Here is a 26756-nt window from a genome sequence, read left to right as displayed (position 1 = left end):
AATTACCAGGGGGCATAGATTAAAGGTGATTGATAGAAGGATTAGAGGGGACATGAGAGGAAACTTTTTCACCCAGAGGGTGGTGGGTGTCTGGAATTCACTGCTTAAGTTGATGGTTGAGACTGAAATGCTCAACTCATTTAAAAGGCACCTGGATCTGCATCTGAAGTGCTGTAATCTCCAAGGCAACAGACCAAGTGCTGGAAAGTGGGATTAACATGAGTGGCTATCATATTTGTTCCCTTTTTGGCCGGCACAGACATGATGGGCTGAATGGCCTCTTTCTGAGCCGTAACTTTACTATGGTTCCACCTAACACTCCCAAAGCCTCCAGGCCCAAGAACTTGGACCTACTTGCTCCCCAGATCCTAAGGCTTGGACTCTTCTCTTCAGTTGCTGTCCCAGCAGCTGCCATTGATGCCGTCCTGGGATTGATGGAGCTGCCGGCCAATCGGATTGGCCAGCAGCTCCAGAGGGCACGGCCTCCACCCAGATGTGGAGTGGAAGCCCAACTGGATAATGAGCCCCAGAGCGTTTTTATTGCTGTGAGGCTGCTCAGTGTGGAGTCTGTCGGCTTCACGCCGACATGGTTTCTGGGCAGGGGGCGTGTCATCCATCCCTCCCCACCTCCCCACCCCACCCTGTATTATTCAGCCCTAAAGCGCTAATAAAATGTCAGAGAAAGGCATTTGATACAAACGTTATTGAATATTCAGGTAATGACATCAACATCAATTACAACTGAAGTGGCAATACATCGCTTGAGATGGCAGGGGTAGAGATGGATATGCATTGTGCCCACTTTTTTGGGATGCCAATGTAGCAGTCAGCACCTAATCTGTGCAGTCATTGGTGCTACTGTTAAGTTTGTGGATACCCTTTTGACGTTCCAGTCAGGTGCCTAAAACTGGCATTTGGTTCTCTAATTATGTAAATTAGGAACCAAGAAGAAAATTGTTGCCAACTCTCAGCAAAAATAAATATTCTTCAAAAGGAAAATCCTCCGTGTTGAGTTGCAATTGTTCACCAACATGCCACACTGTCTAAGGTCAGTATCCTGAGTTTGGCAACCAAACTCATGACCCCAAATAGGACCGCTGGACTCCCCCTGTGGAAAGGTTAAGCTGTTATTAACTTGCAATCCTTACTGAGGAGCAGCAGTCATCTTGTCATCCCAGCATCAAATTTGCGAGTCTCTGACAGGTACTGCTTGCAAACCCCACCCCCGCTCCCGACCCCCTTTCCAATTTATAAAGCTGCTTCCACGATCTCGGGATGTCCCATCTGATTGAGAACTTTATTTATCTGAAGTGTATTCACTGTTGTGGTGTGGCTGCTCAGTCATTGAGCGTGCCAAAGACCGAGAGTGATAGATTTTGAGGCTCCCAAGGAGATCAAGGGGAGATAGGGATCAAGCGGGAAAGCGGATTTGACATCGAGGGTCACCGTGAATGATGAAGCAGGCTTGAGGAGTTGTATGGCTCACTCCCGCTCCCATATCTCATGTCCTTGTTTTCTTATGTGGAAAAAGCAGCAGCCAATTTGCACACAGCAAACTCCCACAAATATCAGTGAGGTATTAGGCCAGATTGTGCGTCTTCTTGATGATGATGGTTGAAGGAGAAATACCGACCATGATTCCTGGAAGAACTCAATAGCCCTTCTTCGAATAATGCCCTAGGATCTTTATAGATTTGCTGGAAATCTGAACTGATAACTTATCTTTCTACAGTGGGTTTAACGGGCCACTAATGTGAAAACTCAGCAAGTTCAAAAAAAAACAAGGAGGCTGAGGGCGAGACCCTGTGGGCAGAATTTTTCTCTTATCGGGTGGGCACGTGCCCAACCTGATCGAACGAAAAATGACGCACGATGACATTGGGCAAGCGTCCCGACATCATCGCGCAACGGCGCGACATTTTGGTTGGCAGACGCACATGGGAATCATGGCGTGCCCGCCGACGATGAAATGGCCTATTAAGGCCTTTAATCAATTAATTGAGTCGACCTTTTCGCTGCCCGTGCAACCTTTCGGTTGGCAGGAGGGCAAAAAGGCCAAGCGGCCTTTGCATCTTTGGCGAGACCTCATCCACGGGCGGGATGAGGATTCGAGCAGTGATTAAAACAAAGACAATCTTTTTTTGCGCTCCTATTTAACATGTCCCTGCTCCTGCGACATGATTTTTAATGTCTTTATTTTTAAGGGTCAAAAAAGCCCCAGCTCCCTGAGGCAGCTCTGTACCTCAGGCAGCTTTTACTGCCCGAACCTCAGCGCTCGCTTCCCACGCCCCCCCCCACCCACCCCCGCCCCAGCGGCGCTGCTGCACGCTTTCCACCCTGGCCGGCCATTCATTGGTTAGGCCAGCGCGAAATTGTGGCTGGGGCCTGATCGCGGGCGGCAGTCCGCTTCACAACCCCTCCTGGGCCTCCCCACTGCACCCGCCCACCAAGGGCAAGATTCTGCCCTGTGTGAGTGAGGCAAATGGCTAAGCAGTGTAAATCAACAAGCAAGTTCTGGAGATTCACACCCTCACACCCTATCTCTGAATCTTTTGAATTTGCTGGCTGATTTGCCGATTAATAACGTTGTTCCCGCGCCATTATTTTTCCAGTAAATTCCAGCCTCCTTCAAACATCTGAGGTGCATAGATTTCTGCATCTACGTTTGCAGTTATACACTGAAGGATGTGTACTGTTGCTTTGAGCCACATTTTAAATGGTAAGTGTATTTTTTAAGGCCACAATCAGTCATAAATGCATTTTAAGCTCAATAGCCTGTCAATACAAAAGGGAGATGAATATAGTCATTTGTGGAGAGCATTGATGCTCATTACAAGCTGCAATGTATTGAGGCCGTAATGGTTAAATATAGTGATGTTCCTATTACTGCATTAGCAATCTCTTCAGGGATAATAATAGGGAGCTGCAGCGAGGAGCTCAGCACTGAATGAGCTGATGATCGAGCCAAAAACTGGGACTCATAAAAGTGGAAACTTGAAAACATTGTATACCAGGGGCAAGCCTTGAAAGTTAGAGGCCACACAATCCCTGGATCTTGTGTGATTTGTGTTATTGGTCAAGCTCCAGATTTCATTAAGATCAAAAATGTTGGGTTGAAGCCAACCCCTGTGCACTTCATGCTTACAGTACGATTCTTCCATACTATAACACCTTCAGCGCCACTGAATCTCAGCAGTAAAGTGTGGTTATATATAAATAAATCAACGCTCTGCTTCATGTTAGAAAACCTTCTTAAAGTTGCAGAATGGAGTCGCAAACTAGATAAAGAAGTCACTATATTTTCCTACAGAGACTCTTCAGCGAATTGGCTTAAATGTGCAATTGGTAGCTTTCTTCTCTTTGCCTCCAAGAATTGGGGAGTGTAGTGTTCAATGGCTTAATTATTCTGTGTTTGATTATGTGAGTCTGGTAACTGATCTATGCTCAGTGTGCTTAATCATTTAAGTATCCTTAGCATGTGGACCCAGGGCAGAGTAAACAGACATCACACAACGTATTGGAAGCTGAGCTGTAAGCATGCGTGCAGGCATTTTTGCGATTGCAGAGATATTTCAAAATTCTTGTAAATAAGCCTGTTGCACACTTAGAAACGAGTGTCATCTCTACATTGCTCTGAGATATATAAAATATACAACAGGGAGGGCAGGGGAGGGAATAATTTTTATTTTGGGTAAAGGAGGGAAGTCTGCATTCCCCCCCCCCCCTCCCCACGCCCACTCTGTTTTACCACTGTCCAATTAACTGAACAAGAAAGGGAAAAAAAGGTGGGGGGTGGGGGATGGCGGTAGCGGTAGGGAGGGACATATAACAGGCTGACAAATTTTCACTGCCAATTTTCCTCTAAAAATAGGCCTGGGAGTTTTGGTCTTCATGTAGCTAAGGGTAGTTGAGCAGGCCGTGTTTGTACTGAGGGCCCGAAATGGAAACTGGGTTCCATTCTCTTGACTATACATCCCTCGCCCTGACGTACAAATGAACAGAAGCAAATTGCATTTAAATATCTCCCTTCATGACTTCAGGACATCTGAAAGCACTTCACAACCAATGTAATATAATTTGAAGTGTAGTCGTTGCTGTGAGGTAGGATCTATAGCAGTCAGTTTGACTGCAGCAAGCTCCCACCAACGCAGTGAGATAATGACCAGGTAACCTGTTGCTGAGAGATAAATATTGGCCAGGATAACTTGCCTGCTCTTCTTTGAATTCTTGCCATGAGATATCCACCTGAGGGGGCAGATGTGGACCTGATTTAATGCCTCATCTCCGACAGTGCAGCAATCCCTTAGTACTGCACTGGAGTGTCAGCCTGGGCTCTTGAACCCCCATGTTATTCGGGTTCAGGGGCAGGACTGGTACCAACTGCGTCATGCCTGACATCTGTTACCTGCCATTTTGTAGGGGTATTCAGTCCCCTTACCCATTATGTGTTGGGAGGGGGGTGTGGGAGGGACAGGAGGGTATAGGTGGCCTGAGACAGAATTTCTTTATACTGGGTGTAATGACACACTGGAGCAGCTTCCTAATGCTGTAATACTCACTCCTATTGCTACAACAGGTACCCACCTGTACCAGATGCACCTATAAAGGAGCTGGCTTAATTACAAGAACTAAGCAACATCCATTCCACTTCGGACACTATGAGATTCCCTGAGAGTGTACTCTGAGATTATGCCAATCATGGTACTTACCAAAGGCCCATGCATATCCAGTTACCTTAAGTTTTAAACATTTTCTCTAACCTTGCTTCCTTTCTTCTACATCGCTCCTCCCACTCATCTCTGCCTTTCCTACCTCCAGGGTCAAGTCCTGTCTGGCTTCCCATCTTCTGCCCTACATAAACCTGGGCTCAGCCCAAATCCTGCTGCCCATAGGTAAACCCACATCATTGTTTTCAAATCCCTCCATGACCTCATCCACATCTGTGATCCCGTAACCTCCTCCAGCCCTACAACCCCCTGAGATCTCTGAACTCCTCCATTTTCTGGCTTCCTGCACATTCCATCCGCAGAAGTGCCTTCAGTTGCCTCGACCCTGAGCTCTGGAATTCCGAATCAACGCCTCTCTGGCTCTCCCTCTTTTCCCTCTAGGCACTCCTTAAGACCTATTTCTTCGATCGAGCATCTCCTTATGTGGCTTAGTGTCAAATTTACGTTTGCCAACATTCCGGTGAAGTGCCTTGAGATAATCTACGATGTCGAAGATGCTAAGTTAATCCATGTTGTTGTTGAGTTGAAGCAGGTTCTGAATATCAGGTTTGATTTCACTGAAAAAAGGTTGTTTCTTTAAAAAAGAAGTCAGATGAGAGCCCAGAGTCAGTCTTGGTTGCTATGGTCACACCAATGCTGCAACCAGGCAAGATCCAATGCATTTTTATCTCTTGAAGGTTTACAGCGCGTAGACAAGTAAATTCATTCGCAACACATGAGGGGCTGAGAATTGATTAGACAATGGTTTCAGGGAATGCTTAAAGACAAATCTTCTTTTTAACTTTGGTCTGGAAGAGACAGCCCTGCACGAAATCAATAAAAATTAACATTTTTTAAACTTACCTCAAGGTGGTTGGTGTCCTGATGGGAATGCCAGCTTGCTCTCACTTTTAAAGTTAAGTGATGAAAAATCTTTATTTGACTCCAAGGTCCCTTTGACTCCCACTGTGTCCAGTGGATCAGCCCTCCACAAGAATCTAACAACCACAACAAACCCAGTTTGGAAGCCAATCAATATATGACAAGATTTCCCCTCAGAAAGTTGTTTATTTTTACTTTAAACTACACCCAGGCTGCCTATTTTCTGACCAATGCTCAAGGTACAGCAATGACAGGGCTCTTTTCAAAGCATTCCAATAAAAGAGTAAAAAGGAAAAAAGCTTGCATTTCTATATAGCTCCCCTCACGACACCCCAAAGCACTTTAAAAGCCAAAGCCAAGAAGCACTTTTTTTTTAATGTAGTTGTTGTTGGAATGTAGGAAACAAGGAAGTCAGTTTGTACATGGTCCCACAAGCAGCCATGAGATAATGACCAGCTAATCTGATTTTATAATGTTAGTTGAGGGATAAATATTAACCAGGACACCAGGGAGAAACTGCCTGCCTTTCTTCGAAACATAGTGCCATGGGATCTTGTGCATCCCCCTGAGGGAGGCAGATGGCCTCGGTTTAATGTCTCATCCGAAACTGGCACCTCCAAGAGTGTAGCGGTCCTTCAGGACTGCAGTGTCAAGCCAGATTTCACTCAAGTCCCTGGGGAGTGAATTGAATCCACAAGCTTCTCAGCCAAGGTTGACACCTTAGCGATGTGATTGCCGTGGGCTCTCACAAATTTTTGTCCACTGTGAGCCAAACCAATGCAGCACATTTCACAGTTGGCCTACTTTTGTGCAGCAGAGACTAAATAATCATTAAGGCCATCTTTAAAAAGGCTAGATTGAAACAGAAACACCAACAGCTAGTCATAAAAATACACCATCTTTGAATTATTTTAAAAAATCTATATGTGAACAATCATACCTAATAACATCAAGGCAGGGATATATTGAAGTTCTGAAAACATAATTAATACAATTTGACCTGCCAAGTGCAAAGTTTCTCATCAACAAAAAGAATTACTTTAGCACAGTTACTGCTGACCCATACTTTCTGAATGGCCTACTTGTTCAGTTATGTTTAATTAGAACCAAAGAATCTTATCGCACAGAAAAGGCCATTTGGTCCCATGTGCCTGTATTGGCTCTTTGAAAGTTCCGCCCTGTTTAGCCCCACTTTCCAGCCTTTTCCTCACAACCTTGCAAATTGTTTCCCTTCAAATATGTACATCTGTGTAGTTGCATTTGGATCAGAGGCGTAATATATCACCTACCTCTCACTGAATTCCCATTGCAAAGTGGTATAACAAATGTCAGCACAGATTACTGGAGACTGTCCAGTTCCAGCAAAAAGTCATTGTAAACCGCGTTCTGCAAAGCTACAGGAAGAAGTTTCAGTAACTTAGCCTTTTTCTTTCTTTCCTTTCTCTTTTTTTATATTTATATAGCACCTTTACTATAGCAACAAAACATCGTAAGGCACTTAACAAGGGCTTGGTTATGAGAAATTTGACACCGAGCCACATGTGACATTAGGACAGATGACCTAAAGCTTGGTCAAAGAGGTAGGTTTTAAGGAGCATCTTGAAGGAAGAGGGAGATGTAGGGAGGTTAAAGAAGCAAATTCCAGAGCATGGGATTGAGGCATGGAAGGCATGGTCACCAATGGTGGATTAAAATTCAGGATGCACACAATCCCAGAATTAGAGGAGTGTAGGGCTGGAGAAGGTTTACAGAGATAGGTAGGGATGAGGTTACGGAGGGATTTGAATACCAGGATGGGGATCTTAAAATTTGAGGTCTTGATGGACTGGGAAGCAGAGCACGTCAGCAAGCACATGGGCGATGGGTGAATGGGGCTTGATGCAAGTTAGCATACAAGCAAGAACGGCTCCCAGAAAAATTTCGGGCTTCAAAGCGTTTATTGCAGTAACTGAGCAAAAAAAAAAATGAGCCGATCAAGGAAGATACAAGAGGTTTACTGAACCTAACTGCCTCAGAGTTAAAAAATAGTCTGGCCATGGACCTGCTTTCAAACAACTTATCAGCAACTAACAGTAAACAAGGAGCTGTTTCTGTGTGGCATTTGCACACCTGCAAGTATGGAAAGCCATCTTTTCACTGAGTGGGAAGATAAATTATATATAGCTTCTGCCATATCTACTAATGAAAATGTCAGAAGTGGAGTATTTAAACCAAAACGAGTTCTGATGGACTAATTTTCTCACAAAATGCTTTGCCCATGCTTCAGTGATCTAATACATGCTGCAGCATATAATTACAGCACTCGAAATGATCCCTGGCTATCGCAGGAAATCAGAATGAATTACAATGTGATTGTCGTTTAGAGAACTCATTTTGCTCTTTTTAGATTGATTTTCTTCTTTCTCGGTAGACAAGGACAATTCGACAAAATGTCTGGCAGTGCGACCATTCCATGTTCCTTCCCCTCGTTTTTATTTCATCGCTTGGTAGTTTTGACACGTGTGTAACACAAGAGCAGCCATGTTTTACTTTCAGGCTTATTTTTGGGACTTCAGTAGAATTCACAGAATTCACCAAAAGGCCAGCACTTAATCCAACTAGCCCATGCTCTGGATAGGCCTCCTCCTACCCCACTTCACTGAACCGTAACAAGTTACTGAACTGCGTTTATTTCTAAAAAAAAACCCACCAGAAACATGTGCTGAAGGTCTGGCAGCTCACTGCTTGTGTGATAGAGACTGTGAGGGGAAATTTGGGCAAAGGCAGTCTCTCTGCAGCTACCCGCCTCTGCCCCCCAGGTTTACAAAGTGTGGGCTAGCCCCCCCCCCCCACCTCTTCCCACCCACCCCCCCCTCCCCCCTTGGCGAGGTTGCCCTACAGTGGTTTAATGGCCATCGGGACATTAATTGGCTCAGGCTGGGACTTCCACTCCCACCTCAGAGGAAGTTCCACCTCTGAGAGCCACCAGCCAATCAAATGGTCAGCAGCTCTCTAGTCCCAGCAGCACCTATGGGAAGCACTGGCCACTGCTGGGAATACAGGCAGTCGGGGTGGGGGCCGAGTTATGCAGGGTGTGGCGGGCTCACACGTTGGGATGGGGAGCTAGTGGTGGAATCCTCCATTGGGAATGGGGCGCTTGACCTGGAGCCCACCACCCCCACCCCCCCTAAAACCAGCAACAAGGCCACCAGATTTCACGTGGTGACCTTGCCACTTGGCCCAGTCACACACCGTTGCTGGAGAGGTGGGAGGAGGCACTTAGCGGCCGTTAATTGGCCGCTTAAGGGTATCAATTGGTTCATAACAGAGCAGGCCACCCAATGCCCCGGCCTCATTGCCGCCTGCCAGCCCGGTCCCAAAAGGAGGGCTTCAAATTCCACCCCATATCAAACTTCATAAAAGGCAAGCATCACTTCTGTCACATAGGCTTCTGAAAGCATCGGCATCTATTCTACCGATAAATGGTCCACCACAGCATAGGTCACAACTGTAGAGGGGAAGTTGAATATCTCTGAGAACAGGATATTCTAATGTTATCAAAGAAAGAAAAAAATTGCATTTATATAGTACCTCCCACAATCACAGGACATCCTAAAACACGTTACTCCCAATGAAGTATTTTTGAAATGTAGTCACTGTTACAATCTAGGAAATGAGGCAGCCAGTTTCTGCACATGATGTTCCCATAAACAGCAAGGTGATAGTGACCAGTTAATCTGTTTTATTGAAGTCGGTTAAGGGATAAACATTGCCCAGGACACCAGAGGGAACTACCCTGCTTTCATTGGAATAGTAACATGGAACCTTTCACATCTACCTGAGAGGGCAGGCAGGCTGCACTGAAAGACACAATATTAAACAGCATTGCTGTACCTTGCTGCAGTGTCAGCTAGATTTTATGCTGAAGTCTCTGAAATGTGACTTGAACCCACAAGACCTCACTCCTGATGTCAATAGGCGTACATGAGACTTATGAGAAATTACATAGGACATGCGAGTTCTATCTATAAGATTTTATTTTATTGTATCTTCGCGACAGATTTAAAACCACTACACTAGTTAAAATTAGACATAGGAGCACTGCAGTGTGATCAATACACCAGTAAGATTACAAGAGATATCTATACATACAACCACTTTCTTTAACTATCACTTTTTATGCTTTTTTCAATAGCAGACAGGACGTGACACTAATGAGACTTGACAATCCATTAAAAACTTCTTGTAATAGAAATTATCCATAGGAGTATTGTGCTCTTTGTTTGTTTGTTTGTTTCTTTGTTTGAACCATGGAGTTAAATCCCACCCTGACATTGTCGATCCTCCAACAGCTTCTAGAGCTTTCTAATGTGCCTTCTGTCTTTGATAAGTCAAGCTTTTACATGATCTTCCCTTAGCTCATCCTAGGCTGCTTTCCACAACTCTCTCGAAACATCTTGTCTCCAATTTGTGAACTAACTTTCAGAGTTTTCTCATTCTGCTATGAGTCATTTATATTCCAAGCAGTTCATAATGGTTATCCAGTCCTAAATGTTCTCTGTTCTTATCAGTCAATTGAAACTATACTAATGTTCAACACACTAATTAATTTTGCATTTTAGCAGCATAATGAAGTAACACAGTTTTGAAGTATCATTGTCAGTTGTGTTTTGCTCAATTTTTAATGACAGTGAGCTTCCTGGCTAAGCATTACATAGCCTCAAAGGTGTGGTTTCCCATCACAATCCATTATTGTTTATCTGTGAAGAAGCAGCCGACAGCTTTTGGCAGGTTACTTAACTTCAGAAAGTATCTTTTGGTCTTGCAAAACATGCTGGTAAATTTGGTCAAGCTTCTTTAAATTTGGCTCCAGAATGCAAGACTTCTCACCTGATCTAAACTGTCAATGCCCCTGGGTCGGATCGCTTCCGCAAATCTCAACCATAAGTTCTGAAGTTAGTCGAGAATATAACAGTTTCTTACCATATTGCAGATTCTTACAGACTCATGACCTTTTCACATCAGAGGTGAGGGTACTACCCACTGTGCCACAGCTAACACCTTTGTTGTCACAGCTTTGGATATGGTGTGCGCAATCTCCTTTGAAGTATGACATTTTTGCTGCCCATGTCGTCTTTGCAGCAGGTTTGAAAGTACGTTTAATTCAGGCAACAAGAAATGATTAATAATAATAACGAGAAACGATTACCTCAAGGAAGCCTCCCATCAAATGGTCCTTCCCATTGGCAGTGTTGGGATTTTGGGGTACAGTTTTATCCAGTCTTCACGCCTTCTTGCTGAAAAGGTATTTGTGGACAGGGAAACGTTGGTAAGCTGGCAACAATGGGTTTTGTCCATAATGTCTTTGCTCAATTAAATCTAAATGTGGAAATTTCTAAGAAGTTTTGACAGTCCATCGCTCGATAATATTCCTCCATTGTTCAGCAAATAGGGACACCAACTGAAGAGGGCAGTTCTTTTTGTGGAGGGTGTAAGAACTGCTTCCTTTCATGCCCAATTCTCCAATCCATGCTCCACTTAATAGAAATTTTGTCAAGATTGATCGCACTTTGTATCCTATCACAGCTCTTTGACATATTTCATCCATCTCGTGTGCATTAGTGAGCTTGGAATGCGTAAACTGCTGTTCTGTAGAGACACATATAGATGCCATTTTCATGCACAGCAAGTTTGTTAGAACTTTCCATTTTCACCAAACGTGTGTCAGTCTTGGCCCAGGTGGCAACATCCTTGATGCAGAGTCACGCGTTAGTGTTATGCTGTGCACAAATTGGCTGGTGTGTTTGCCAAATTACAACAGTGACAACCCTTCGAAAATACTCCATGGGCTGTAAAGCATTTTGGAATATCCCGAGGTCATGAACAATGCTATGTAAATGCAAGTGTATCTTCAAAGTACCTGAGAGGATTGCATTAAACATCAATTTTACACCTGATTTTACTAGCTATTGAAGCCAGTGAAATTGTATGAAATTGTAAATAATGACAAGTAATTCCTGAGCCATTTTTGTCCTTGAGATGCAAATACCAAGTGACAAAGACATTCAGAGAATGATAATCATGAATAACATCATGAATCACCCATCGCACTTTAAGTCTTGTCCACGACTCAGTGGTCGAGCTCTTGTTCCTCAGTCAGAAGCTTCAATCCCACTCCAAAGACTTGAGTGTCAAATCTGGTCTGATCCTTCACTCTCCAGCACTGAGGTAGTACCACACTGTCAGGGATGTTATCTTTGGCTCTGAAGGGCTTTAGTACATCCTGGGATTGCGAAAGCTTCATATAAATGCAAGCCTCACTTTTACTAAATTCTAAACCCAATTTGAATTGGATCAATTCAGTCGAATTCAGTGACTGCCCAAAACTTGTGCATTTCAAAAACAGCCTGGGCCCTTGAGTTTGGCACCCTGCTTTACAAGTGCAGTTTATCCAGCCTAGCGTTCTTTCCCATATGTTATATATAGCACCACACACTTGAAGATAACTGAGTTAAAATAACAACATTTTTTTTTTTAGAAATTCAAATGTTTTGCCAGAATTATCACTCATTTACTTGGAACTTCCATTGATCTGTCAGATACATAGTGGACGCCTGTTGTATTTTACTCTGGCAGCATGGTAACTTAGTGATGAGGTAAATTTGCATGGGCTGCACTCAGCATTAATGACAAAACTATTGTTGGCAGAAACAAGTGTCCATTTGTAGACCTACTATCATGCCCACTCTGAGGTCCCAATTTCGGTCTGTTGCTGTGGAGAGGTGCCAGGTGTATGGTGCCTACTCCTCAGTTGGTGGGGGGGGGGGTGAAGAACAGAAGGGGATGAGCCAATCTAGTTCACCTACTGGACCTGACATCTGGTTCATTGGCAGTGGTAGCGGAACCAACTGCCAGTTTGTTGTCTCAGTGGTAGATCATACCTGGCATGCGGAAGCCGTAGATTCAGGACAAGGGAGGAAGTAACAGCTCAATTAGGAAAAGAGAGTGTCGTCATGATGCATATTTAGTTTTAATGGCGCCTTCAGTGTTTATAACATTTTTAAAACGGTTCTATTTATATCAGGATAAGTTTTGGCAGACCCTACACCCCATTCATTTGACAGGAATACCAAAGAGGAGAATTGGGCACAGTGGCTTATGATATTTAAATCTTGTATTTCCTGATTTTCTGGGCATCCAAAACAATCGCACAGATAATCGAGCGCTCTGTGAATTGGACCCGCTCCCCTTCATGCCCAATTCTCTGATCCATGCTCCACTTGAGAGAAATTCTCACAAGGTTGACTGCATTTTGTCTCCTATCTCAGCTCTTTGAGACATTCCACGCACCTCAAGTGCATTGGTGATCTTGAAATGCATAAATTGCTGTTCTGTAGGGACACCATAGATGCCATTTTTGCGCACAAGAAGCCATGAACAGAAGTCAACTAAATCGCCATCTAATGTGGCCAGGGCTCCCCTTGTTCTTCAGTGGATGGTGCACAAGAGCTTTTTAAATCACCTGGATATAGGGTTGCCAACCCTCCAGGGTTAGCCTTGAGTTTCCAGGACCAATCTCCAAGATCAATCTCCAGGACCCTGCTGTGTGCAACCCTGGAGAAAAATCACAGGGACAGTGAAAAAGATAGGCCAGGATTTTACAGCCCCTCCTCTCCAGCAGGATATTACAGTCCCTCTGACCTGAATGGAGATTTAAATGGCTCTCCGCATCCACAGGCAGCGGGGAGCTGGGGGGGTGGTGGGGGTGGGGGGACACACGCTGCAGCAGGGATGTAAAACCCTGGTCATAGTTTTTTTTATTTTTTTGAACATTTCTCTTTACCAGATATAAAAAATATTAAAAATGGGGGGGGAAAAGGCTGTTTGGCTGACAGTCAGGCATCATCCAATTGGGTAATGAGTCTTTTTTGCTTTCCAAGTTGGCTTAGGAAGGCAGTACGTCTCAAGGATGGATGTGTCGGCCGACTAAAGGCTGGAGAATGAGGGGAAGCCACGTGATGAAACCTCCAGGAATACATTTAATCACAGTTGGCAACCCTACCTAAACAGGTAGACACCTTTGGTCAACTGTTGTCTCAATCCAAAGGACAGCAACTCTACAATGCATCGGTCCAGACTCTATTTCACTGGAGGGTCAGCCAAGGTTCTCTGCTCAATTCCTGGAACAGGCTGTGAATCCATAACATTCTGACATTAGAGACAAAAGTATTTACCAAGCTGAAAGTGGTTGAGGCAGCAAATGTATGTAATTGGAAGATGAGTGCTAATAGCATGTTGTAAACCTTTGAAAGGAAGGGGAACGAACAGAGAAAGTCAGAACAGTGGGAGAGAGTGATTTCACATAATCATTCCCTGCTTATTTTTAATAGGATTGTACCTGTCTCTACAAAGTGCACATTTACTTAGCAAAAGGTTTACAGTTTCATGAGCAGAATCTTTTGGTGCGGGGCCCGCCCCCTTCGCCGCGGTGTAAAATGACGGCTGTGCGTCCTGACATCACCGCGCGTCCTGACATCACCGCGCGTCCTGACATCACCGCGCGTCCTGACATCACCGCACGTCCTGACATCACCGCACGTCCTGACATCACCGCGCATCCAGACATCACCGCGCATCCAGACATCACCGCGCGTCATTCCCATCTTCAGTTCGGCGGGTGCACACCAGAGTTCGGCTGTGAGCCCGCCGAGCTGTCAAAGGCCTGTTAAGGCTATTAATCAACTAATTGAAGCACTTGTCAGGGCTACCTGTCCAACATTTAGGTTGGTGGGGGTGAGGGGACAGATGAAGAGCCCAGGCGGCCTTCGCATCTTTCACGGAACCTCATCCACGGGCGGGATGAGGTTTCATGAAGGGTTTATAACTTTAGTAAAAATTTTTTATTTAAATTCATAGACATGTTCCAGCTCATGTGATACTGTAACATGAGGGGAAATGTCTGAATTATTTTTTTACTTACTTTTTTTCAATTTTTCACAATCAAATGAATCTCCCTGAGGCAGCTCCATGCCTCAGGGAGATTTCTGCATTCTTTTGTACACATGCGCGAAATTTGCAGGCCCCAACCCTCCCTCCTTCCCCTGCCCGTACAGGTGACACTGAGTGCTTATGGGTGCGCGTCACACTGGGCGGGCTTTAATTGGCCCGCCCACCTAAAATGGCGGCGCGCAGCCAATTGCAGGCGGCGATCAGCTGCGCGCCCGCCCCAACCCGCTCGACAGGGAGGAAGTTCTCCCCCGTGAGTGCATCATCCATGGAAAAAGTATTTACGTAGGGAAGGGTAATATAGTGCAGCTAACAAAACAAGGCAAATCTTATCTAAATGAAAATATGGCATGGTCTATTTCAGAGAGGTTGCTGAATCATGCTGTTTCATTTTGCCAACAGCTTGCACTCACTGTCTGCTTAGGTCCTCTAGTTCATGTCCAAACACACACAACTACAGATGGGGAAACTTTGCTTTCTCAAAATCATTGGCAGGATGAGCTTCAACAAGGATTCTGAACCCAGCTGGGGCTCACACACTAAATGTCAGAATTCGGCTCGGTCTCCTGCACTTCTCTTTCAGGTGTGCACAACTGACATTTTCCTTGTGTTCGCCAGTATTTAATAACCTCTGTAAAGAGGCTTGAACGTGGCTTAATATTGTGTGCATGGGTGGCCATATCTCCTCTTTCCATTCTGCTCTTCATTAAGGATAGTAAATTGTTTTGTACAATTGTGGTAGGTCCTTCAACCCCTCAAGCCTGTTCTGCCATTCAATTAGATTAAGGTTGATCAGTCCATCAAGTCCATTTACTTGCCTTTGATCCTATTCCCTTAATGCCTATACCTAACAACAACTTATTTATCACAGTTTTAAAATTTTCAATTGACTGTCAGTCTCGACAAGAGCTCTAGATTTCCATTACCCTTTGTGTGAAGAATTGTTCCCTAACATATCCCTAAATAACCTGGCTCTAATTTTCAGGTCTGTGCTGTCTGAACTGTAACTGGGCTTTCCAGTATTCAGGGTATTACCCCTCCAACCATTTGTTGCCTCAGACAATTTTATTGTAGTCAGATTATTTTCCCTTAACTAACATGCATACTGAACTTTATAGTCATGTCTGAATGAACTGTATTTATCCAAGGACGCTATTAATTTGAGACACGGTGAACATATAATGATTCCTCGCTGTGCTGAGGATTGGGAGACAAATAGCCTTGTGTAGGGTGGCAATGTAGGAGTAACATTGATTGTACAAGTACAATACAAAATTAACAGTTCAGTGTAGCTATCTCGATGAGCAAAGATTGAATATTGTTTCAATGCAGGCAACCCACACACACTTGATTTCTCCTGTTTAACTTTCTATTCAGACATGGATTGACAGTTCTGACTTGTGTTTAAGGGGTTTTAGCTGCATTTTGACATTGGTGTAACAATATGTATGCATTCAAGACAAATTTATCCTTCCTGTTGTCCAAATTGCCTCCAACCACAAGTCCTATATTCAAAGGAGGTTGAAAAGAGCTTCGAAAGAGGTGTACAAGATTATGACAGGTTATGACAAAGAAAAGCTGCTCCTATCAGTTGATGTTTCAAGGACTAAGGGACTCAGGTTTAAGGACACAGGAGACGTGAGGAAGTCCCTTTTTACACAGCGAGTGTTAATCACCTGGAACACTGCCTACAAGGGTGGTGCAAGTGGAGACGATCAATGCTTTCAAAAAGAAATTGGAAAAACGCTCTAGGGAAATAAACTTGCAGGGCTACAGTAATAGAGCAGGAGAATGGGACTGACTGGATTGCACATGTCCCTAACCTGGTAAACTTATGCATTTCCACATTAAATGTTACTGGCACATTGAGAGTCAGGGAAATCCACTGAGAGGCATTAGCAATGGAAGCTCTTTGCGTTGAGCAGACTGGTGTCTGATTTGAAAAGTGTTTGGTTTACTTGTGCCCCTTTAGCATTGTAAACCTTGCGCTGCAGAAGCAGGTTCAAGACATATTTAATTTGAAGGTAAATGGGGAACTGTAATGAACTTTAAACATAAATCACTTGTGCTGGGGCCCTTGCTGTTTGTGGGGTACATAAATGATTTGGACTTAAACGTAGCAGGTATGGTCACAAAGTTCACGGATGACATGAAAATTGGTAGGGTGGTAAATAGTGAGGAGGATAGCCATAAACTGCAGGAGGGTATCAATGGACTAGTCCAGTGGGCAGAGCAGTGACCCAGAAAAGTGTGCAGTAATGCACTTGGGGAGGGCTAACAAAGCAAGGGATTACACAGTGAATGGGAGGACCCTGGAAAGTACTGAAGATCAGAGGGACCTTGGTGAGCATATTCACAGGTCCCTGAAGGCAGCAAGGCAGGTAGACAAGGTGGTTAAGAAGGCATATAGGATACTTGCATTTATTAGCCGAGGCATAGAATACAGGAGCAGGGAGGTCATGCTAGAACTGTATAAAATGCTGGTTAGGCTACAACTGGAGTAGTGTGTGCAGTTCCGGTGCATTATAGGAAGGAAGTGATTGCACTGGAGAAGGTGCAGAGGAGATTTACCAGGAGGACCTGAGCTATGAGGAAAGATTGGATTGGCTGTGATTGTTTTCCTTGGAGCAGCGAATGTGGAGAGGGGTCCTGATAAAGGTGTACAAGATTATGAAGGGCATAGATAGGTTGGATAGGAAGGCACTTTTTCCATAAGTAGAGGGGTAAATAACCAGCAGATATAGATTTAAGGTAAGAGGTAGAAGGCTAAGAGGGGAGTTGAGGAGAAAATTTTTCACCCAGAGGGTGGTGGGAGTCTGGAACTCACTGCTTCAAAGGGTGGTTGAGTCAGAAGCTCTCGTAACATTTAAAAAGTATTTAGATATTCACTTGCATTGCCATAGCCTCCAGGGCCATGGGCCAAGTGCTGGAAAATGGGATTAGTGTAGACAGATGTTTGTTGACTGGCACAGACATGATGAGCCGAATGGCCTCCATCTGTGCTGTAAAGGTCGATGAGTCTATGAGTAATTTTGGTGAGTGGTATACAGTGATGTTTAGTAGGGAGGAAGGAAGTGAGGGGGTTACACCATAGTCAAAATAACCTTGAATTATCTTACAGCCAGATAACAGACCAAGTTGGACAATGTCATGCAACAACTGAATTTTCAGTGTTTTTTTCCCTCAATCATGATCAGTATTGTCTTTCCTTTCTAAACTGTGTTTTTGCTACATTTTAGTCAATACTCAGCATGCACTAATGTTGCAGTTAGTACACATTGTCCTTACATTAGATTAATCCCTTTAATTTATCACTGGGATTGACTTTAAGTCATATTGGCAAATCATAGATTGCTCCAAATCAATTATCAAATAGGCTTTTAAACTGAGAAAGCGGCACCATAGATTCAGCTGTGCATGCTACTACCTGTTACCACTGTCAAATGTTACCTTGGTGAATACAATTTGCATATCACTCTGTTTCCAATGCTTTCTCTTCAGACCTCCTGTCTAGCACTCAAGACCATAATCTTAAGTTCATCCAAAACCTTGTTGTCCATATCCTAACTTGCACAAGCCCCATCACTTACTGCGTCTGCTGACTTGACTCCTGGTACAGCAATGCCTCAGATTTAAAGTTCTTACCCTTATGGTCCAATTCCCCTCTGACCCATCCTGTCCCTATCCCTCTGACCTCCTCCAGTTCGAGAATCCTCTGAGAACTCTAAAGAACTTCAATGATGGGCTGTTGTGCAACCCCAATTTCCTTAATTGCCCCACGATTGGTGGCCACGTCTTTAGCTGCCTAGACCCCAAGTTCTCGATTTCCCTCTTTTAACCTCTCTGCCTGTCTTTCTCTTTCCTCCTTTAAGGCACTCCTTAAAAGCCTATCTCCTTGACTAATATTTTGATCATCAGTCCTCGTATTTTTTCTTATATGGCTCGGTATCATTTTTCATCTGACGTTGCTCCTGTGAAGTATCTTGGGAAGATTACCGCATGAAATAAATGCAAGTTGCTAATGTCTTTGTTTATGCAGGAATATCACGCACATGGCAATGTGGCAGGTTAAATAAAAAGGTTAAGAAAGAAAAACAATTTAACCGTTGAATAATGGCATGTGAGGCCTTCTCATTATTAATGTTTCAGAGTTATAAAAAACTATAATACTATTTTTAGACTGTTGTTTCTTCACTATAGTGTAATCTTTTGACTTGGCCAATGCTATAGACCTCCCAGAAATACCTGGCTGGAGAGTGTCTCAAGCAAATGCTTTTGGAGAGAATGTGGCACGTGTCTAACCACGTGTAATGCGATGCCCGGCAAACTTACTTGCTAAATGCACTACCAGGTAGGAAGAGGTCACGCTCTGTCTCTATGCCGTCTTGAGTTAGTGCACCTCAATTTCCTAAAGGGATTTGGATATACCCTTGAAGCTGAAAACTTTGCTCTGGGGAAAGGGCAAGGGAGTGGGACTTGTTTGTCTTTATTCATTCATGGGATGTGGGCATCGCTGGCAAGGCCAGCATTTGTTACCCATCCCTATTTGCCCTTGAACTTGCTCAGCCATTTCAGAGGACAGTTAAGAGTCAACCACATTGCTGTGGGTCTGGAGTCACATGTAGGCCAGACCAGGCAGATTTCCTTCCCTGAAGGGCATTAGTGAACCACTTGCGCTTTTATGACAGTTGATGACAGCTGTCATGACTGAGACTAGCTTTATATTCCAGATTTATTAATTGAATTGAGTCAGGGAGGGTCCCAGAGGATTGGAAAATCGCTAATGTAACCCCCCTGTTTAAGAAGGGAGTGAGACAAAAGACGGGAAATTACAGGCCGATTAGCCTGACCTCAGTCATTGGTAAGATTTTAGAGTCCATTATTAAGGATGAGATTTCAGAATACTTGGAAGTGCATGGTAAAGTCAGCATGGTTTCATCAAGGAGAGGTCATGCCTGACAAATCTGTTAGAATTATTTGAGGAGGTAACGAGTAGGTTAGACAAAGGAGATGTTATCTACTTGGACTTCCAGAAGGCCTTTGACAAGGTGCCGCACAGGAGGCTGCTCAGTAAGATAAGAGCCCATGGTGTTAGAGGCAAGGAACTAACATGGATAGAAGATTGGCTGTCTGGCAGGAGGCAGAGAGTGGGGACAAGGGGGTCCCTCTCATGGTGGCGGCCGGTGACTAATGGAGTTCCACAGGGGTCAGTGTTGGGACCACAACTTTTCACTTTATACATTAATGATCTAGATGAAGGAACTGAGGGCATCCTGGCTAATTTTGCAGATGATGCAAAGATAGGTGGAGGGACAGGTAGTATTGAGGAGGCAGGGAGGCTGCAGAAGGATTTAGACAGGTTAGGAGAATGGGCAAAGAAGTGGCAGATGGAATACAACGTGGGGAAGTGTGAGGTCATGCACTTTGGTAGGAAGAATAGAGGGATAGTCTATTTTCTAAATGGGGAGAGAATTCAGAAATCTGGAATGCAAAGGGACTTGGGAGTCCTAGTCCAGGATTCTCTTAAGGTTAACTTGCAGGTTGAGTCGGTAGTTAGGAAGGCAAATGCAATGTTGGCATTTATTTCACGAGGACTAAAATATAAAAGCAGGGATGTGCTGCTGAGGCTTTATAAGGCTCTGGTCAGACCACATTTAGAATATTGTGAGCAATTTTGGGCCCCGTATCTCAGGAAGGATGTGTTGGTCCTGGAGAGGGTCCAGAGGAGGTTCACAAGAATGATCCCAGGAATGAAAGGCTTAACATATGAGGAACAGTTGAGGACTCTGGGTATACTCAATAGAGTTTAGAAGGATGAGGGGGGATATGATTGAAACTTACAGAATATAGAAAGGCCTGGATAGAGTGGACGTGGGGAAGATGTTTCCATTAGTAGGAGAGACTAAGACCCGAGGGCACAGCCTCAGAGTAAAAGGAAGACCTTTTAGAACAGAGATGAGGAGAAACTTCTTTAGCCAGAGAGTGGTGAATCTATGGAATTCATTGCCACAGAAGGCTGTGGAGGCCAGGTCATTGAGTGTATTTAAGACTGAGATAGATAGGTTCTTGACTGGTAAGGGGATCAAAGGTTACAGGGAGAAGGTGGGAGAATAGGATTGAGAAAGTTATCAGCCATGATTGAATGGTGGAGCAGACTCGATGGGCCGAATGGCCTAATTTCTGCTCCTATGTCTTATGGTCTTATGAATTTAAATTCCACTGGCTGCATTGGTGGGATTTGAACCCACTGTCCCCCATTAACTTAACCTGGCCCTTAGGTTTGCTAGTCTACTGACATCTCCACTACATCATCATCTCCCCCAGCTGGACAGCTCTTTCAAAGAGATGATGCAGGCTTAATGGGCCAAATAGCCACCATCTGTGATGTATTATTCCAATTCTCTGATTCAATCAGAGCAGCAGTTGGAACTGTACTGTTGGTTTTCAGTCCCACAGATTTCTTCTCCTGATTGCTGTATTTCTAGAGAGCTCATGAGTATGAGGATATGGCCAACTATGGCTGTGGTTCTTGAATAACCTGTCAGTGCTCACAATCTAATATCACAATAAGTGGTCACCAGTGAAACGCCTCCAGCGCAGAGCCATATCAATGTTAACCCCATCAGAGGGTTACAAAATGAAGGAGAGACAACTAAAACAAAACAGAGATCAATTCTCCCTTTGTAGGCTGATCAACATTAAGAAGGATTTCATCGCTGCAGTGTTTTTTTTAAATAAGTCGGTGTACCATTTATTCACAAGTTTGCTAATCCATTAATAGCATAAATGTTCTGACTTTTCTTTCTGTTGCCCCATTATGTAGTGTCTTTCACAAAGTGAGGGCATCCCAAGCACTTCACCACCAACAAAGTTACTATAGTGACGTCAGAAACATGACAGCCAGTTTCCACATTGCAAACTCACAAATAGCAATGAGATTGATGGCAGATAATCTGTTGAAGTGATGAGTGCCAAGTGTTAAATATTGGCCAGACTACCAGGCAGGAATCCTGCTTTTCTTTGAAATAGTTTTATAGGATCCTTCTACGCCCACTTGAGAGGGGAGACAAGCCCTTGGTTCAATGTCTCATTCAAAAGACATACGACCAATAGTGCAGCATTCCCTCTGTAGGGCAATGGGAGCATCAACCTCGATAATGCACTGAAGTCTCCAGGTGGAATTTGAACCTATGATCTTCAGCCTCATTGGCAAGGACCTATTGAGCCACGGCTGACATACCGAATGAAGCTGTTGCTGTTTCCAGGTGTGTAATCGTGGCTTATCTTCAGAATTAAATTAAACTATCTGATATTGAAGCATTATTCATATACACACCTTCAATGATGATGGGCAATCTGACCAAGAGTTATTAATTGTGAATGAATCTTCAGCCTAAAACACTTCTGGCAATTTGATCTGAATCTGTGTTCACGTTTAAATTTAATAAACAATACAAATGTTACAAGGTGCATAAAAGGTCCCCTATAGTTGTCAGAAATGTGAACTCTAAGAAGCCTTCATACAAGTTCAGTGTTGCAAAAGGGAGAGATCTGCAGGTTGATACTTACAGCTGATTGAAGATTCAGCAGCTCATCTCATGGGGTTTTGTCATAAAGCGATCCTAGATCAAACCCAGTATCCAGCCACATGATTACATCCCTCTGTCACATCCAAATAAGAGCTGAAAACGTAGAGAAAATAAAACTCCCTGTTCCTCAACGAGGCTCCTTCGAAGTAATAAGATAAAGTGTGAGTGAGTAGCAGATTAGCACATGGCCCTAAAGCATCCACAAATTTGTTTGTGTGTCCAGCCCAGACATTTGCTTCTGATGCTATAAGGATTCCTGTGCCATAAGTTTCGATAGAGTAAACAAAGAGAGAACGTTTCCACGTGTGGGAAAGAGCACAACTGGAGGCCATCAATATAAGATGGGCACCAAGAAATCAATTGGGAATTCAGAGGAACAGTTTTACACAAATATTGGTGGGAATGTGGAACTCGCTACAAAGTGAGTGGTTGAGGTGAATAGCATAGACATATTTAAGGGGAAGCTGGATGATCAAGTGAGTGAGAAAGGGTTATGCTGATAGAATTAGCTGAGGGAGGGTAGGAGGGGACTTGTGTGGTGTGTAAATGATGGCGTGGACTGGTTGAGTTGAATGGCCTGTTTCCATGCTGTTTATCCTATGCAATTCTATGTAAATGAAGTCTGAATCCTGATGAATAAGAATCCACTGAATAAGAGGCTGAAATCGGGGGTTGTGGAGGGTGTATATTAACATTTTGAGGACTGATGGTGGAGCATGTCGCTCGTCCCCCACCACACCCTCCCGCCTTTGCCGCCTTACAATTTTGAGGTCCCAACTTCATTTAAATCTGGCAAGCAAGCAACGGGATGCCTGACATCAAAACACCGCTAGGGCAGCCGCTAGCAAGATTAGATTGCACTGGGTTTGGGAGCAGGGGTTGTTGGTTGCCTTTATGGAAGGTGGGGTCCAGATTATTTTATGAGCGAACATATGAATTAGGAACAGGAGTAGACCATTCGGCTGCTCATGGTTGCTCCGCCATTCACTAAGATCATGTCTGATCTGATTGAGGCCTTAGGTCCACATTTCACCTAGCCATAAAAACCTTTGACTCCCTTGTTAGTCAAGAATCTAACTACTTCTGCCTTAAAAATATTCATAGACCCTGCCTCCACCCCTCTCTGGGGAAGACAGTGCCAAGGCTTACGACCCTCTGAGAGAAAAAAATTATTTTCGTCTCTGTCTTAAATGGGAGACCCCTTACTTTTAAACTGCGTCCTCATAGTTCTAGTCTCTCCCACAGGGCGAAACATCCTTTCAGCATCTACCCTGTCATGCCCCCTCAGGATCTTAAATGTTTTTTTTGGTGGAGGATATGTAAATAACTTGACATTTTTTGGCCAGGCCTCTTCAGCTCCATTGCCTTAAAACTGCTTAGAGCGTATACGGCACACATTCTGAACATTTCCAATCTGAAATGGTAATCTACGTTCTATTTGCTTCAGAGCATCCCAATTCTCATATCAAAAGTTGAACCAGAAACAGACTAAGGTGGGGGAGGTGGTGGCATTATAGCATTGTCATTGGACTACTATTCTAGAGACCCAGGGTAATGTTCTGAGGACCAGAGTTCGAATGCCACCACAGTAGATGGTGAAATTTGAATTCAGTAAAAACCTGGAATTAAAAGGCTAATGAGGATCATGAAACCATTGCCAATTGTTGTAAAAACCCATCTGGTTCACTAATGCCCTTTAGGGAAGGAAATCTGCTGTCCTTACCTGGTCTGGCCTACATGTGACTCCAGGCCACAGCAACGTGGTTGATTCTTAAGTGCCTTCTGAACAAGGGCAATTATGGATGGGCAATAAATACTGGCCTAGCCAGAGACAGCCACATCCTATGAACAAATAAAACAAAAAAGATGGGCAAAACAGAAATAAAGATAGCTGGAAAAACTCAGCAGGTCTGGCAGCATCTGTGAAGAGGAACACAGTTAACCTTTCAAGTCCGTAAGACTCTTCAACAGAACAGTTCTGTTGAAGGGTCATACGGACTCGAAACGTTAACTGTGTTCCTCTCCGCAGATGCTGCCAGACCAGCTGAGTTTTTCCAGGTATTTTTATTTTTGTTTTGGATTTCCAGCATCCGCAGTTTTTTGCTTTTAAAAAAGATGGGCCAGGAGTACCTGGCAATAGGGCCCTTTCAAAATGGAGGAAGCCATCTCACTGTTATTAACAGGGTGTGGTGAGGCTCCTGATGCCATTTTGATGCCATTAACACTTCATCAAAAGCAATAGAAATTGACCCTATTAATCGTAAACTGCCAACCTTATTTCAAACAACTGTCGCAATTGAAAGAAGAATCCTTCTCTAGATACCAGACCCTAAGAGGACGTTGGGCTTCCATTGGATTGGTCCGTGATTATGCTTGGCAAAGTGCTGTAGTGGTTTGCCATTGCCTTGTGCAGTATCGCTGCCCAGGAAACCCTCCCATTCGTTACCACCTGCTATATTGGAAGGATTTACAGGCTGATAATCAACCTGTTTGCCCTCATTATGCACACATTTTCCGTGGCCATCAATTCCTGGAGTGGGACTTGAACCCAGAGCTTCTGTCCCAGAGGTAGGGACACTGCCCATTGCACGACAAGATCTCGCAAGAAAAATGTTAAAATAATCCAGACACAAGTGGTGGCAACTATGTCGCAGACGGTGCACTTGATAAACTAAATGGCCTGTTTCCCCTTCCATACCTGAGCATCTGCTGTGCAATATGTCACTTTCCTTCGGTACTCTGCCAGGTACAGAAACATGAGAGCTCAGCCAGAATGATTGAGGGGAATGGAGGGACGGGGTTATGTGGAGTGAATTGCGTAAATTGCACATGTTCTCACTGGAAAGGAGAAGATGGAGAGGCGATATGATTGCTATTTGTAACAGTCTAAGTAATGTAGACCATGGTGAGCCATTTCACCTTGTCCAGAAGAGTCAAGCCAGAGGCTAACATAAATCTGTTGGAAGTGAGCAAGTGGTCCGTTCATGAAACAAGCTCCCCAGGGAGATGGGGGAAATAACACTGATCAAATCAGTGGCAAATGAGATAGATTTCTTGCAGGAAAGAGCATTTTGAGGTGCACTATATGAGTAATTTGAAACATGCCATGTGGTGAGTGTAACATAGTTTGGGAGGAGCAGGTGACTTTGGAAATATGGTTCCCGAAGCTCTTCACCACAGAGAGGTTTCCTGTTGTAGACTGATTGGTTGACTGATTGGTAGGATTATTCAACAATTCCATCATCGTTGTATCGAGTGGCTATAATGGTAGAAGACAAACTAGATGGACCTTTTCACATCTAGCAACTTAGCTGGAAATCAAAATATTCTCAAATTCAAAAGAATCATAGGACTTCTAAGTATGTACGTGTTACTGTTTGAGTGCATGGCTGCATCAGGGGTGACATGGAGAGATTAAATCTGTAACACTGGGGCAGAGTTCTGATTTGAATATTCTCATACTAACCTGACTTTTCATCCCTCATAGCTTGCCACCTGGAACCCCAACTCTGGGCTAAATGGATCTCTAACAGATAAAAAACTGGAAAACAACATGCGTGGAGTGATGCTTCGGGTTGTGACACTGCCGGTAAGGGCATATCATTACTTCCTTTTGCCCCAGTTTGTTCCTAAAAGTGCTGCGCTGTTACACCTGCAGTTTATTGGCTGGTTCAGAAAAGAGCAGGTTGTTCTATGATCAAAGCTTGGCAAGTTTAAGTTAGGGCTCCCTCTGTCGGTGTTTAATTAACTTGGGAGTTTTTAAAGAAACACAGTGATTAATTGTTCCAATTCTCTCCTTTTGATATTTGTAAATGAGGCCTTGTTTGTTCTGTTGCCCAACAAGGAGCAGCAAACCATTTTGTAAACAATATTTCCCTTCACTGCAATAATAAGAGGCAGAATATGTATATTTTAAATAGTCATTTGTTGAAGCTTTTCGTCTTGAGGACACTTTGCAAGAATACCAATATGAGAGGAAAACAATAATTTATACTGTATGAGTAGAGAGTGCTGATTGGTTGGCAAGTGGACTCTGATTGGTAGAGCTCCAGCTCCAGCTCCAGCTCCAGCAGAGGCATTGCTGAAATAATTGACAGCCATTTGCTGACTCATTCCTCAGGGCAATCAGGCTGACCAGACCTGCCCGGTTTAAATTTCAAACAATGCTTGGCAGTTAACTGTCATTTACCATCACTCGTGCATTCTCCATGGCAATGCCTCTACCAATCAGAGTCCACTTGCCATCCAATCATCATTCTCTTCTCATACAGCATAAATTGTTGTTATCCCCCTATATTGGAATGCTTGCGAAGTGTCCTGAGTGCAAGATGAAAAGCTTCGACATGTCTCTTTTTTCAGTAATACTGGGTATATTTTGTTTGAAATTTGAGTTGCAGCCCGTTAAGTGAGCAGTGAATCCACCCGCAGCTCCAGTTCCGAAATGTGGTTAGCCAGCAGCTGCAGCTGGACATACATTCTGCACACATGGTCGCCAGGGACACTGGAAGTGTCCATGACTTCCCACATAGCGCAGGAGGAGCATATCACGGTGCAAGCTCTGCCGCCATGACTTCCCTTTAGATTAAGCTCATTA

General features: G+C 43.9%; 1 protein-coding gene across 1 annotated transcript in view; it reads left to right on the top strand.

Annotated features, from left to right (window-relative positions):
* The window catches only part of grid2 (glutamate receptor, ionotropic, delta 2), a 995712-nt gene that overhangs the window by 739461 nt on the left and 229495 nt on the right, over window positions 1-26756 (top strand). The window contains exon 9 of the mRNA XM_041192382.1: window positions 25650-25751. Within this exon, the coding sequence (XP_041048316.1) occupies window positions 25650-25751 (102 nt within the window). The remainder of the gene's footprint in view (window positions 1-25649; window positions 25752-26756) is intronic.

Source organism: Carcharodon carcharias, chromosome 1 (assembly GCF_017639515.1).
Source record: "Carcharodon carcharias isolate sCarCar2 chromosome 1, sCarCar2.pri, whole genome shotgun sequence".
Lineage (NCBI taxonomy): Eukaryota > Metazoa > Chordata > Chondrichthyes > Lamniformes > Lamnidae > Carcharodon > Carcharodon carcharias.
This window is presented reverse-complemented; position numbering and strand designations above follow the sequence as displayed.